Source organism: Rhamphochromis sp. 'chilingali' (assembly GCF_963969265.1).
Source record: "Rhamphochromis sp. 'chilingali' genome assembly, chromosome: 15".
NCBI lineage: Eukaryota > Metazoa > Chordata > Actinopteri > Cichliformes > Cichlidae > Rhamphochromis > Rhamphochromis sp. 'chilingali'.
The window spans coordinates 7338302-7353372 of NC_137942.1; the positions used below are offsets into that span (position 1 = coordinate 7338302).

The 15071-nt window shown below is 44.1% G+C and overlaps 1 protein-coding gene across 1 annotated transcript in view; it reads right to left on the reverse strand.

Moving 5' to 3' along the window:
• arhgap23a (Rho GTPase activating protein 23a) overlaps positions 1-12053 on the reverse strand; it is a 69137-nt gene extending 57084 nt beyond the window's left edge. Inside the window, exon 1 of the mRNA XM_080906446.1 lies at positions 11663-12053. Coding sequence (XP_080762572.1) covers positions 11663-11671 — 9 coding nt within the window. The 5' untranslated portion in view covers positions 11672-12053. The remainder of the gene's footprint in view (positions 1-11662) is intronic.
• Positions 12054-15071: the final 3018 nt, after the last annotated feature.

A 15071-nucleotide genomic window follows, 5' to 3' on the forward strand; every position in this document is an offset into this window, starting at 1 on the left:
TTACAGGGGACACTCTTCGAAAGCCAGAGCTATGACCTTCACTCATCCCTCATTTGACACAGACAATTACCATATGTGTCCTAAATCCACCCCCAGGTTACACATCTACAGCGGTCAGAGTAGTTTCAGTGAATATCAGATTGTCTGTAAATCCACCATGGCGGAGCAAGAGACTTAGCTGGAGTATCCCCGTCTTAAGGTGGGAGAGAAGGGCAGATGGTCTCCGAGAGTAAGAAGGGTAATGGTGCAGACGGTCTGGTTCACAAAGCTTGGTTTCTGGTGTGGGAAAAGGGGGGTTTCATGGAGTGTGAGGGATGTGCAGCTGGACACTTTATATCTTAACTCTGACCTGGGATCAGGATCTAACTCTGCAGCCTCTTTCTGCGGTCAGTATGTTTTTAATTCAAGCAATCGGAGGCATAAATCAGTCTTTGCCGTGACATTCTTCTGTGGGAAGAGCGATCCTATGTTGGAGACCCCTCCTGAGTTGGGGCTTGTCCACATCTTATCCCATATTGCATGCAGATCCACAGTCACGCAACACATTAATTTCCCTGTCAGGCAAGCAAAATGGGCTTTCTATTATTGATGGCTGCTGGTAGGCTGAGAGTAAAGAGGTGCAGCAAGGGAGGGAGGGGGAGAGAAAGATTTGTGTACTTGAGGGGCTGTGTGTTATATCTGAGCAGGTGGCTATAAAAGGTTGTTGTTGAAGGACAGGAAGGAGTAGTAAGTGCAGGCAGAAGAAAGCGTTTTTTTCTCCTGCACTTGACGGCTAACACATCCCTGAGTCGGGCTTACTCACTGACACACATCCTCAGGCGCTGGGTATGTCCCCCACGACTGACTGAGTAAGCCCCGATCTGTGACTGTGATGTGAGGCGACACCCCTCCCTCCCCAATCTCTTTCCCTCGAGGGTCAGCTGGGGATGAGCAGAGAGCATCCAGAGCCTCTCCTCAGCCGTTACATAATCGCGCACACAGCCCGACGCCTTGTGGGACCAACCCATAAACAACCATCATCCTATTTGCTCGCTCGACCGCTCCCCCACCCCTCGACTCCCGCCTCCCTCCGCTGGCCCGACGCTGCCTGGCTGAGGCTGTAAAGGCGGCAGGACGGATGGATGGAATGGTGGGTGGGCATTCCTCATACCATTCTAGGCCACCTCGCACAGCTTGTGCACTAGGATGCTACTATTCATTGTTATCACTCCATTTATTCCAAGCTAACCCCGCCCAGTCCTCACGCCCAAGGCTTCTATCTCCTAATTCTTTCATATCTCCTCTATTTCACTTCACTTCCCCTAAGTTACTGTGCCCAGCCTCTCAGTAAATGTCTGTAACGCCCTCTGCACACGCTTACTTCATGTCTGAGGAGTCTAGTTGCCAGAACTTCTCAACATCGTTCTCCTTAAGCTTCTACAGAGTCGCTCTATATCTGTCTCCTTGATACTGTTGCATTTAATGATGGTACTTGGAGGGTTTTCCTACTGCTAAGAGCCAAAAGGAAACATTGTGGAAATCCTGCCAAGGTACACTATCTCCCACTCGCTTTCAAATCTATTATAAAGAGTAACCATCTTTAAATCCTTGTTTCAAATGTAATAAAAGGCTGATTAACATGTTCTCGGTTTGATAGCGTGAAACATGACCTAAAAATTGACCTCCCATATGCTTGCGCTGTAGTAATTCTCTCAGCTGCTCATTGCTAAGCACATCTGAACATATGTGAGCGTGTGATTGCAACGTGGGTGTCAAAGATGAGAAAGAGACAGGTTGAAATATTTATGTATGTGTGAGTAAGATGTAGTTATGAAAGCAATTCTGCTGTATGTCTCACTCTGAGACATAAAAGCTCCCGTGGCACTCCTTTGAAGGGTGTTATGGGAAGTTTGAGAGGGAGAGCGATGACCCCATGGATTCCAACCAGAGCCATGACCCCCACCCCCCCGCCCCCACCCCCGCATGACAGAGGAGTCCTCTTTGTCTGGCCGGACAACTGGCACGAGAGGAGGAAACAGCTGACCAGGCAGCTTAAACGGACAGAGAGGGACTGTAACTGTACCGCATACCGCTACATAAATAAAAGTAGTTAAACACCGAGCCTGAATTGCAGCCTTTGCCGCAGCTTTTGTAATCGCTTGATGCTGTGCCAAGCGACTGAACCCCATTCAGAAGATGCTTTCTATTCACGCTACACTGATTTCTAAGAGCTTCATTTACAAAATGATGCAGACCTTTCATTTGTGCTTTTGGATTTTGTAGCCATTTTGCAGCAATTGGTTTCCATTTATTTCTGCATGCTTAAAGAGATTGACACGGATGAATGTGACGTCATTTGTAAGTGGTAACGGGGTTTACAGGAAGTGTTAGTAATGTTTTTATTAATATGGATAAGCATATATAGACTAAGATTGTGCAATGGTCATATTTCAGTTCCCAAAAGTTGTAAGCTATTCCCTTTTCTCTGCTCATTTCCTGTCATTCTGCACTGTGCTTGTCGAAAAATAATAAACAGCCGTTTTCCCAAATGAACTTCAACTCTGGGAGAAACATTGTTGCCCTTCCTCACATCAGAAGATAGTCTGCTTCACACTTGTTCTCACTATTAACCTGCTCAATTTGAATTCACTATTAGACGGACCAAGTAGGTAACATCACAGGTATTTTGGGAACTAGGTGCTAGGGATGGAGCGTAGTCACGACTGTTGAATTACCAGTTCGTTTGATGCCCCTCTGTCAGGTAATGCCCAGAAAGCTTTAGGTTTACACCAAGAGCAGAGGGAACAACAGCTTGGCACACTGAAAGCTCATTGTTTTGTTTTGTTTTTTGTAGCTATGGTCAGTAACGAACCTCCTTGATATTATAACATAGCATATACTCTTTTCCTTGTTTCTCTATTGACCTGTAGGCCTCCCTCACCCATCTCTACATTTCACTGTAATCCCCACTCGCTCTTGCAGCTGCCTCGCTCATTCCTCTATAAACAACTAAAGGCCTGTGGGCACCCAATCTGCAAAGGTAGAGACAGGTTAGGCTCAGAGCTTTTGTTGCTGGAGCAGACATTGAGCTGGGTGTAGGATGGAGAGAGTGACTCATTGCAGACACACACACACATGCAAGCCACACACTACTGCTAGCCTGGGGTTTACACTGGACATGCTGATACGCCATATCCTATAGTGCACGATCCAGTTTCCACTGCAAAAAGAACCCTTTGTATCAAAGATAGAGGTTTATGGGTTTTTATGCATATAAGCCTTTTGTAAAGAGAGTTTAAGTCCCATCTTCCTGTACAAGCTTATACATTATCTCATCTCCACTCATGAACTGCTGGGCCTCAACTTCTTGGAGTTTTCTTTTTGATACAGAAGCAGGCCTTAACATGGAGACAGCTGATAAGAACAGCCATGCGGGAGTGTTTGAGATAAAGGAACAAAGAGAAGGAAATGCCCAGAGTCTAACAAGAAGACTAATCGATGTTCAGGTGTTAGTGTCAGTACACATGAGTGGAGAATTAGCATCCTGAGATCGCCAGTGTGTCTCCCCATCAATTTATTCCTCAAAGTTCCAGACAAATACAAAAAACAACAAGGGCTGAAATAGCTTCCAGGGGTTTCCACTATTTCTATAAATGGCCACTGTTACTATAAATGCTTGGCACACATTCTTCAAAAGGACAACCTCTTCTTTTCCCTTAAATCTCTTCTGAGAGACAGAGAAATAAAATAAACAGACACTCATGGTTCCAGTAGCAGAGCACGGAGTTTCCTTCCTGCTGGCTGAACGTGTCTGCTGCCTCTTTACCTTTCACAGATCTTTTTCCTCTCTCTCATATCACTTCCTGTGGCATGAGGGAAAACAATGGCAATGAGCTCGGACGATGAGATATGTTTTCCAGTCACATTCGGGAATCAGTGAGTGCAATATCATTCAACATGTTTGCATCAGATTTCTCTGCTGGTTACCGATGAATCAGTAGGATCCAGAAATAACTCGTATATTAATAGAATGACATAAGCTCCAGATCCAGAGGCAAATGTTTGTTCCTTATTTTCATACCTTTAAAAAAAGTCCTGTAACTTAACGTCACATGGTCACATCCTTAGACTTTAGTATTTTGGGCATCTTAGGACGACTATTTCCTTCTCCTAAAACATTTAGGGGATTAAAGTGTGTTTTGTCTTTGGATCTGAGTCTTTGAAGTTAATCCTCTGCCTTCACAGAAGCACTTATTACAAAAAGATGGAGCAAGTTTTACCATAAATAACTCAGTTCAGAATAATCAAGCACCCCCAAGGTCTTCATAACTTATAATCTACAACATAAACATCATCAGACTTTCTGAAGCAGCAAGAAAAATCGTCTCAAGGACCTTACGGCCATGACAGATCTGCTTTGTGGTGCACATAAAGCCACACCTCTTGCAGTATATACAGTAAACTGAATAATCCCGTACGCTTGAAGGGATCATACCCTAATCCCAGCATTTCTCTGGCCTTAAAACTCAGAGATAAGTTTGTCTAGACATGGCCTTAAAGGAGGGTGTTCTCATTTCGGAGGAGACGTGAGACCGCACAAGAGAAACGTTTTGACAGATTTCTAACCTTCAGAGAGGTCACCACTTTTTTAATATAAACATCTATAAGTGCTTAAAACAGTTGGATCACATGTGTTAAATGCTTTTGTCACGTTTCTGAACTAAAGTCATAGACTGAGATAAAAGGAGTGGATTTGCTCACTTGTAAAATCTTTGAATTCAAAAGGAAAGTCAGCGCTGTTTTCCAAAACACAGATCACTAATAAAGATGTTGATCTACAAGTATTAACCATAAATCTGAGAATGAGGGCAGTGCTTTTTATAACAAACTGAGATGTGACGCTTTTTTCCTGCAGTGTTTAATGGCCAAGACAGAGAGGATTATATACTTTGCTCGTGGAATTAATGTAAATGTGCACCATCATCATTGTTAATAACAAAATAAGCAAACATCGTCTTATTCTAGGTTGGATTCTGTAAAAGGATAACCATCTGTTCCTTTGCTGCTCACCACAGAGATTTCCCTAAATAGATAATCCTCGCTCCCAACCCTGAAAGATAGAAACTGAGCCACAGTGGCATCTGGATGCCACAAGGGGGCTCCATACCTACAAGAGATGGTGAGATACAGTATGAGGGTGGAGAATAAAAACAAAATTAGGTCCTTGCATGTATCTCAGATGAGTTTTTCATTTTATTCCCATCTACGGGGTTTCATGTGATTTAAAGTGATGACAAGGATTTTAATGAGCCCTAAAAATGGAAAGAAATATGTGGCCATGTGAGAAACAGGGAAGGGAACAGTTTATTCTGGACATGAGAGCCACAAAATCTGAGTCTGAACTCATGATGTGATAGAGTCGGGTCATTGCGGTGAATGAAGGAAAAGTTGGACAGTACAAAGGAGAATAGGCCAAGAGGTCAGCGGGTCATGAAGCTCAGGTCATTACTGATATGCTGCCGTGGCGCCCAGTAACTTTAGAGCATCCATTTAGCTTGTTAGATGATCAAAGTAATGAAACAGCAGCTGTTCATTACAGACTGACATACTCGTGCAGCACCTCAACCACTGAAGTCAGCTGCTCTGAGACTCAAGGATGACAGAGCAGGAGTGGGAATAGATAGGGAGTCGAAAACATGTCAAACTGATAACTGAGCACGCCAAACAGGCCCATTAGGTTAAATTGGACTCAAATGGCTTCCTAATTGGACGGTCTCCCAATGCAACCGATAAACCTCATTCCTCTGTTTTGGCTGGTTTATCCCTGCTCAGCTGCTCTCGTCCCGTGTCATCATCCTGCCGTTCCCTGGCTGGACTGATGCAAAGTGCTGCTGACAGGAAGGGCTTTAGCCACACTGGCTAACCTTTGACCCCTGCGGGAGAACGCCCCCCCCCTCCGCTTCTGCCATCTGCATTCATTGCTTGCCACTTAAGTGCATTGAGGTTGAGGTCCTAAGCTGAGCGGGAGATGTTTACTTGCTGGAGATGGGTGTCCTACTTTCTTTCACGGGACAATCTGTGCATTGTTTGCCTGCTGGCCTCGAACAGTTGGTTATCTCCAGCCTTAAAAATTCAACTGAATTAAGAACATGAGCCCTGTGCTAAGATACTCCACATGCACAAACAGCTCTTTATACCTGACATGAACATGATATTTACAATATGTTTAAATGCATTTCTGCATTTTAAATGTCTTAAAAATGAGTTGAAAGGATTTCTGTGGAAAAATAGAGCCTAGAGAATAGATACAGATCTAAAATTTTCTCTTTGAAAAATCAACGAGCCGCTTCTTCTAGACTCCCTCAGAACAAGTTAATTTCTTTTGTATATTTAATCAAATTGTGCGAAATGTTACCTTCATGTTATGATAAAATTACTGAGCTACATCTCTCAGTATAGACACAGAGGTGGGTCAAAAGCTCACACTTCTTCCAAGATGTTGGATGCCTAAAGGAAAAAGGCTAACAGTATGCTATTATGCACACATTTCATCATATTCAGGCTCAAAGGAAAGTTATAGAAAAAATCATGCTGGAAAAAAATCCAAATTTAAGCTTCGGATGGTGACGCTTAATGTTGATTTAAAATGGGTTTGATGGCCGGCTTCTGTACATAAAAATTTACAAGAGATTGAAAATGCTGGAAATGATAAAACACCTTCTGTTTGTCTCTTCTGACTTCAGTCTATAGAGCTTCTTTTACTATGACAGCAATGTTTTTCATAGCTTTGATAAATATACTACAGCCACCCACCCATCAATTGATTTTCTTAATCACTTATCCAATTCAGGGTCATGGGTAGGCGGGGGGTGGATCCTAATCCAGCTGGCTGCCAGTCTTTTGCAGAGCTAACAATGAGAGCAGACCATTGTGCTGCTCCACATATAACTAATGAAGCTGACTACAGGTTCTGAGAGGTTCTAGTTTAATTTTTTCCTTTTATAGATTTGGTTGATTTTACATGAAATGGAAGCCTGCATGAAAAGTATTACACTGATAAGCATGTAGTAGTACTAGAGCCTACTTGCTGCTGCAGAGACTGTGCATAATATGGTGACAGCCATTTGTACCATAAATGTCTGCAAGGAACTATGTACCTCTGTGAACTCTGCTTTCCTACAGCAGTGTGGATATATGTCATTGTAACTCCCCTCCACTCAGTGTTACAGAACTCATACTGAGACCAGAGAAGCTCTAAACATGGGTAAAAATATCAATATAAACACTGAATGACTGTATGAATGAATAGCATTAATTATCTTAGCAGAATGCAAAAACGCTGCTGACAAATTCTGGGTCTTTCACACTACTTCAACACACAGAAAACATAACCAGCTATAACAAGCATCCATAAGAGGATCTGCCGCCAGACAGAGGTCCCGACTCCTTGCTCTGATAGGTCAGGGTAGGTCAGAGCTGTTTTTGTGGCCGTGGTTTTAATATCACGTCTGGTGACTGTTCGATTTCAGCTTGGATGCAAGCGCACATTCAAAGTTTATCTTTAACAGTCTCTCACTGTTTGCTGCCCCGCGGTGAGAAATTCTTCAGAGTGCAAAGACTGAAGGGCTGTAGACAGGAGGCCTCGGGGTGCCATGGGTGGGACATCAGATTAGACCACCTGTTCTACCATGAAGCACACACACACACACACACACACACTCCTTCTTTTTCTTTATCCATTCCTCTCACACATTTGTCTTTTACATTCTCTCTCACTATCTCATTTGTAACCTAATAAGACCCTTTCTTCACTAACACGCACACACACAGGCACACACACTTTCACTCTCATAAAATATCTCCCTCCGTGGCTGCTTTGCCCTGAGCTAATTCTGACTGCATTCCATTTCAGTCACATCTATGGGAAACAGACAAAGCAATTTGCCAGATAACTCTGGCTGACAGCCACAGGAACTTACACACACACACACACACATAGATATATATATGCACACATATACACACTAAAGTTACACATGTCGCCCAGCCTCCTTTACTGAGCCTCCAGGGAGCTGTACTCAGACAGCAGCACAAACACAACAGCGTCACCCCTGTCCACATGAATGTGCCTCATCCAGTTGTATCAGGGATTCCCTCTGATGTAGTGACACACTTTTAAATGTATCTATCATGCTCTGCCTTATTTTCTGTCATACACAAACAGCTGCAGTTGTGGTTGCTCATATTAAGTTTCACATAATAAGTTCAACATATGTGCAAGTAGTGCCGGTGAGCCAAAAGTATAATTTTTTTTTTTTTTGGGGGGGTTTCATCTCTTGGATTTGAATGATAATAAAAAGATAGTGGGTATCCTTAATATAGCCCTGTCAGGCACACGACTAAGACCGCCTGCTGCACCAAGAGTTAGTTTGCAAGATGCAGACAATCAGAAGAGAGTTGGCGTAAAAGGAGACGAGCTGAAACAACTTGTTTTAGAGTGGAAGAAGTGTGGGGGAGTGCACCAAGGCCTAATATAAAATAAATAAGGTTTACTTTAAACTGTGAATCCTGCAAATTTACTCCAGTGGAGTCCAAGGATGTTACAGTAGAAAGAGTGATGTGGTTCTGCGTGATGGATGCGGTCATGCAACTCCATCTCCGGCCTTCGAGTTCGCACGCCAGCAGTCACCACAAGCCCTGCCCATGTCTCCCTTAATGACTATTGATCACAAAGCACTAATGACCCACGCTGATTTGCAGTTAGTCTAATAGTTTAATCATCCTCATGGAAGGAGGCGCTCTGAACTAAGAACATTTATAAGCCTATAAAACCAGAGAGTGCAGTGAGGATGAGGATCGTGGCAACACTCGGACACAGAAGAATGCATCGCAGACGGACTCTGAGAGTAAGAGGTGTCCCGCTGCTGCCCTGGATTCTCTCTCACAGGCGCTTTATCTCACAAGCCTTTTTCCTGTCCCTCACTGAGCCTCTGCCCTCCTTATCACTGCGAATGTACATGCGTGTCCTTCAATAGACAGCTACAAACAGAAAGAAGGACAAAAGCGTGTGACGATGCCGTGTAAACTTTGCAAGCCTTTCGATGACTGCAGTAAAGCCCGCATGCCTCTTTTGCATCCACACGGTGATATTAGTGCATGCTGAGGCTTCCAACTCTCACTGTATCTCTAAACGTTTCTCAGACTTAGACTGTGTACCAAGAACCATCTCGCGGCTGCTTTACTGTAAACACACCCAGGAAACAAAAAACAACAGATAATGCTTCACAGTCATGTGAACAGGAAAGTGCTACTGTATAATCATACATTACATCACAATATAGTCCATCTATTAAAATGACACTGACCCAGCTTTAGCACTGCACCAAGGCCGCGCCGTGTCAGCATTTCACAGCACTGCGGAGTCTTATAAATAGTTTTTGTTTCCTGTGATCTATACTGCACAGTAAGTGACACCATTCTCTTTTTTTGTCATTGTTGTTGCAAAGGTGAACTGATACTTTTCATGAGAATGTGTGTGTAAGACTTGGTTAATAAGTCATACGTGACATTTTTAGGTCCTCCAAACCAGTGGCGGCTCCTGAAAAAAATCTCAGGGGGGGCAATTTTTATGATATCGACTAAAATGACCCATTTAATGAGTACATCAAACAACACAATTTTAATTTAAATTTAAAATGAACAACCATATTCTGGCCATTTGTATAGATTTGTAAAAATGAACAACCACGACTTGCGCTGGAACCAACTCCGACAAAAAGTCCTGTTGTATGCTTTTGACTTCTCCTTCGTTGCCTGGGTTAGTTGAATTTCGGGCTTGTCAGGTCCCAACTCTTTAACTTGCAGTTTTTCTGCCATTGTCCTTCTGGCAAAAGGGTAGGTTAGAAGCGATCTAACCGAATTTGGGGGAGGCTGTGCCTCAACCGTTAACAATACCGCTGCCATCGTCTCTCTCTGACCTTATAGCTCACTTAGGCTACTGACTGAGGTAAAATTCTAGAACAGCAAATCTTCGCGCGTTTTCTGCAGGGGCGCAATTTTAAGCGCCCCCAAACCATTTAATTCAGCGACGCTGATAGGTCAAATATTTATTATTTTCCCCTGGCAACCATTTAATGATAGGCTATTTCGCTGCATATCAAGGGCGCTTTGACGAGCGCCCCAGAAGAAGAAAAACACCGTTTGTTGGTTGAACTTTAATGAGTCAGCTGGTGAAAATGTTAAAATACGCCTGGCTGTATATGGGCACACACATAGTAAAACTATCATTGATGAATTTTTTAAAAATATATATTTTTACTCCTCCACATTTGGGGGGGCGGAGCCCGAGCGCCCCCTATGGGCCAGCCGCCACTGCTCCAAACACATCGTGAGCTCTCTGTTACTACCTGAAGTTTGCTGCTTGGGTTGCTAGCTTATACCCCTGCCTCTAAGTATATCTCCACCCACAATAACAAAGACACTCTGACTGTCTGGCTAGCAGCAGTCATGACATCATCCCTGCTGTACCAAGGGGGCTAACATCACCCCAACCTGAGCAGGCAGACACATACAGGACAGGCACGCCCCCACCCATGGACAGCATGAATAATTAACCCCGAGGCAAGGGCTGGGCTTTGGGTGTGTCACCTATTTACTCCGTAATCCCTCCTCTTCTTCATCGCAAACCTGATGCTCACACCAGATCCCCTCTCAGGAGCATAGAGGACGCAAAGCAACAGAGTGAGACAGGGGGAGGGTGGACACGGGGGATGAGGTAATCAATGAGCAGGAGACACATTTGAGGGCAATGGAGGGGAGATGCGAGAGGGAGGGAGACTTGATTGGTGTTGCTTCTTGTCTCTGCTCCTCTAAACCATCCATCATTTTGCTAAACTACCAGCAGCTGCTCGCCTCCACCGTGGAGACAACACCAAAAGACAGCTGCAGCAATCAGCCTGCAAACAGAGCTCTGAGAAACAGGTCATAAAATACACCAAAGCAGTCACAAACACTGTCTGTTTAGGGCGCAAGAGAGGGACATTCGACATGCATCAAGTTACAGCGCTGAGTAAACATGTGGCGCAGGCGATGAGACCTATTGCAAAGGCTGTGACATGAGTACACAATATTTCGGCTTGCCTCGGTCTCTATCAGTAACGCTCTGGATGTGAACACTGTTGCACGACATCCCATCCCCTTACTCCTTCCTGTCTGACTCTAGGTGAAGGTGCCACTCGCTTCACGACATGTTATCCTGTAAAAATCAGCCACACCCCTGTTTTCATTCTGTTCTGTTGCTCATCTCCAAAGTGTTCACCTAAGATATGAGCCGGTGATGTTTTGAACTGTGTCATCTCTCCAGAGGCCTGCCACTTGCCGGTGGCGACACCTTTGCCGGCCCGGCCTCTCCCCCCCCTCCCCACCCACTCAGAGTGAAAACCAGCTCGCCGGGGGTGAATCAGAAAACACACACCGTGGGTTCGGCAGCATGCTGTGCAGTTGGTTTTTGCCTCGAGGGAATGAAAACAGTTGTGATGCATGTTATGAATAAACCAGGAGCCGCTGCTGCGTCTGCGCTGCGTGCTTTGTGTCAGAGAGGTGTGGATATGTGGAGCACATTAAAGGTGGTGTTCCCCTTCACTTCCCCTTCACTTCCTCCCCTCCTCCTCATCTCCATCCTCACCTGGTCCATGATTTCAACGAGTCTCCTCCCTCCTCCTCTTCCCAGTCATGGCACAAGATCACCGGCTGCCTGTCTTCTCTCTTTTCTTTTCCTGGTTTAGTATTCCCAGCAGAAATGCAGTCCTGCTCTCGTCACACAGGCGAGGCAGCCTGGCAGCCGAGCGCTGCTGCTGCTGCTTCGCCTCTCCACACAGGCATAACTCTGTCTCTGAGTGTGACAGCCTGAAACATCCAGCTAGACACTCATCTTTTGTCCTTGTCTCTGTTTCCTCTTCTTCCCCTGCCGCTCTGGGTGACAGCTAGAGGGGAAACAGTGTGCACGTCCAATTCTCGCCTCTCTGCTTGATGGCCACACAGAAGGAAGAGACTCCCGCTCTCCGCTTTCGTTCTCTTTCACTCGTTCCCTGTGTACGCTGGCCTCGCCTCCTTTCCCTCCCTCTCCCTGTCTCCACTTCCCTCCTCTCCTTCCATCTCCCCTCCCCCTCCTGCTGCAGCTGAAGAGAACCAGAACAGCAAATGAGCGAGAAGAAGCAGCCGATAGAGGAAGGCGGAAGGCTTGAGATTGGCTGCCGGGAGCTCATGTGACTCCTAGCAGAGGACCCTCTACCAGCTGTCCAGCTCATGCTTCCCTGCAAACCTCTGTTGCCATTGACAACAGCTGCCCGTGCAGCTCACCAACCACAGAACCCCTTCACGTAAAACCATTGGCTGGCAGGATTTATGGCCCCCGCCTCCTATTGTGAGGGGAGCATGTTGGGACGTGTAGTCCAATCTGTTGTCAGGATCTGTTGGGCGTTTAAGAGCAGATATCCCCGTGCCCCCAGGGAGAAAATAGTTCACCCGCAATGCATCAGTGTTCCAAATGAAATGAAAAGAAAACGAGGAGTTTGTAGTGAGATGTTTGTATTATTAACACTAAAAACTTTGGCAAAAAATGACTAAAAACCACACACGAGAGGAGAAAAGACCTCGAGAGCCGGGCATTCTTGGTCAGCCAGGAAAAAGACATCCTCTGCCATTTCCCTCACTGCCGCCACAGAGGGAAACTCCCACCCCACAACAACAGGAACTCTAACACTGAAGGCCACGGCTATAAGCACAGAGGCACTCCATTTCCCTTCCCTCATTCTCTTTTCTTTCATTGCCTGTTTTTTTCTTTATTTGCTCTGCCTCTATCCTCTCCACCTCCCTCCATCTTCACCTATTGTATTATTATCACTACACTCTCTATCCTCTCAATCCCAAACTCCGGCTCACTGGCAAAAAGTTGCCGGAGGTTAAAGGTGCCACAGATACGAGATGTTATTACAATCTAGTCACGCGGGTTCTGATATTTGAACTTTGAACACATACATATACATTAGATTCATCATATCACAACATCTATTATCATCACCATCTAAAATCAGGAGACGCCTTCATGAATGGAAATATAGAGATTTTTGAAAAAGATGTAAACTTATTATCCTTTATTTAAGCAGGCAGTAGTTTATGCATTACGCTGTCGATGTGCATGTGTTCCTCCTGGCTTTCCATAACTGTGCAGGATTAATTTAAAAGGAAACTTCACATCGGGAAAGTCTTTCCTTATATTATTTGTTATTCCCACTCCACTCTCCACTTCCAGGGGTTATTATGGAACGACTTGATGTGTTTTATGATTGTGTTGTGTTCAGTTTGCTCCCAGTTCTCTTCTAGTGAGTGATTACTTAGTTTATTTCCCAGAAAGGCTCCTTATGTTCATTTTTTTAAGCTCCAGAGTTGACAAATGGAGAACAAGGTGAAAAAAAGCATCAAAGAAATTTTCTGACAGTAAGAAGTCTAAAACGAACCACTTAAAACACACCACGTTATTTGTCTTTAAATCCTAAAAACATTTAGGTTTTAAATCGATGACATTTCAGCCATCAAAGTCTGCACCGGAAGCATCTGGACATGATGTAATGTTGTGCACATTCTTCCAGCTATCCAGAGAATTAAGCAAAAATATAAAAGACAACGAAATATCCCCGGGAATGCCAGGAATGCTGTCAGCAGCTGTAGCAGTGATACGGTACTATTTAGATTGTTTTTTTCTCCTTTTAAAATAATTATAAGCACATATAAATGTCCTGTGTTACTGCATTAGACCAAAACTATGGCTCCGGGGGAAAGTCAAGGTCTCTGCAGCTGAAAAACAAAAGAGCACCTGTTTCTGGCCTGTCGAGCTTCAGGGGACACAAAACATAGCTGTGACACAATCTGATATGAGGCGAACAGGAGTGTGATTGAAATCTTTCCTTTAGTCCAGCTTCAATGCTTCATTCTCTTTCTAACCCAGATGAAGACTCACAAGTGTAGTGTCAGCTTGCTGCAGTGTCATTTGATCTGGCCGTGCCAAAGATGCTGTTTGAAGTAAAATGACTGCACATGTGTGTGTGTGCTCTCTGATAAAACAGTGGGTGTATTGTAATGGTGAGAGCGGTAGCTTATACTATCAGCAGAGGAATTCTGATCATTCCCCAGAGGGGCTCTATCTGCCTATGTGGGAGAAACTTTAGCTAAGTGCTTTGAGGAGGTGGGAAGGAATGAATTAATGAGTAGTTTAACATTTAGAGCAAAAATTTCTGGCACAACTTCACCTACTTCCAAGGTGCATGGAGAGGATGAAACAATTCACAATGCAGGAACTCCAGCAACACCTAAGGGAAGAGGAACAACTTTATTGACTGACCAACGCTTTCATCAGGGTCGACTCTGATGCATCCCAGTTTAACATTTAGGAAATAGATTTATATAGTTTCAGAAAGGATATGATTGAAATTGCTACAGTTTATGTTTACACTGCATGGCTACTGATATTTAGCTTATCTTAGCATAAAAGTGAGAACAAAGCAGGAAAAAAAGCTAAACTAAATCTACATACCAGCAACTCTACAGCTCGCAAATTAACATATTATGTTATATTTGTGTAATTCATACAGGTTAAACGTTTTGAGTAAGGGGTGAACCAGGTTAGCCATGTTACCATGTTTTTACACTTTGTGCTAATCTAGCTTAACTAGCTTAAGTTCATATAACTTAAAGGAGACATTACGTGTTTTCAGGATTCATTAAAAATAATTGTTAGGGTAAGACATCCACTGTTATGCAGAAGCTGACCTGTGACCGTGCAGAGAGATGCAAATGTTCAAGAGTCCTCATTGAGAAATAAGACAGAGGAGCCTTCATCTGTTGATAAAATAGAAAATTATGAATAAATCCTGTTTTGTGTAACAGTACACTTTGGTTTGAGTAGCGACTAAAATATGCCTTTAGCTGGAATTCAAGCATTTTTGTGATCAACTTGAAAAACTTCACGTGAGTATTTTCTTTATCCACCCACCTCCTGTAACCTCTTGTTCCATATATGCATCTGGATTGTTCTGATC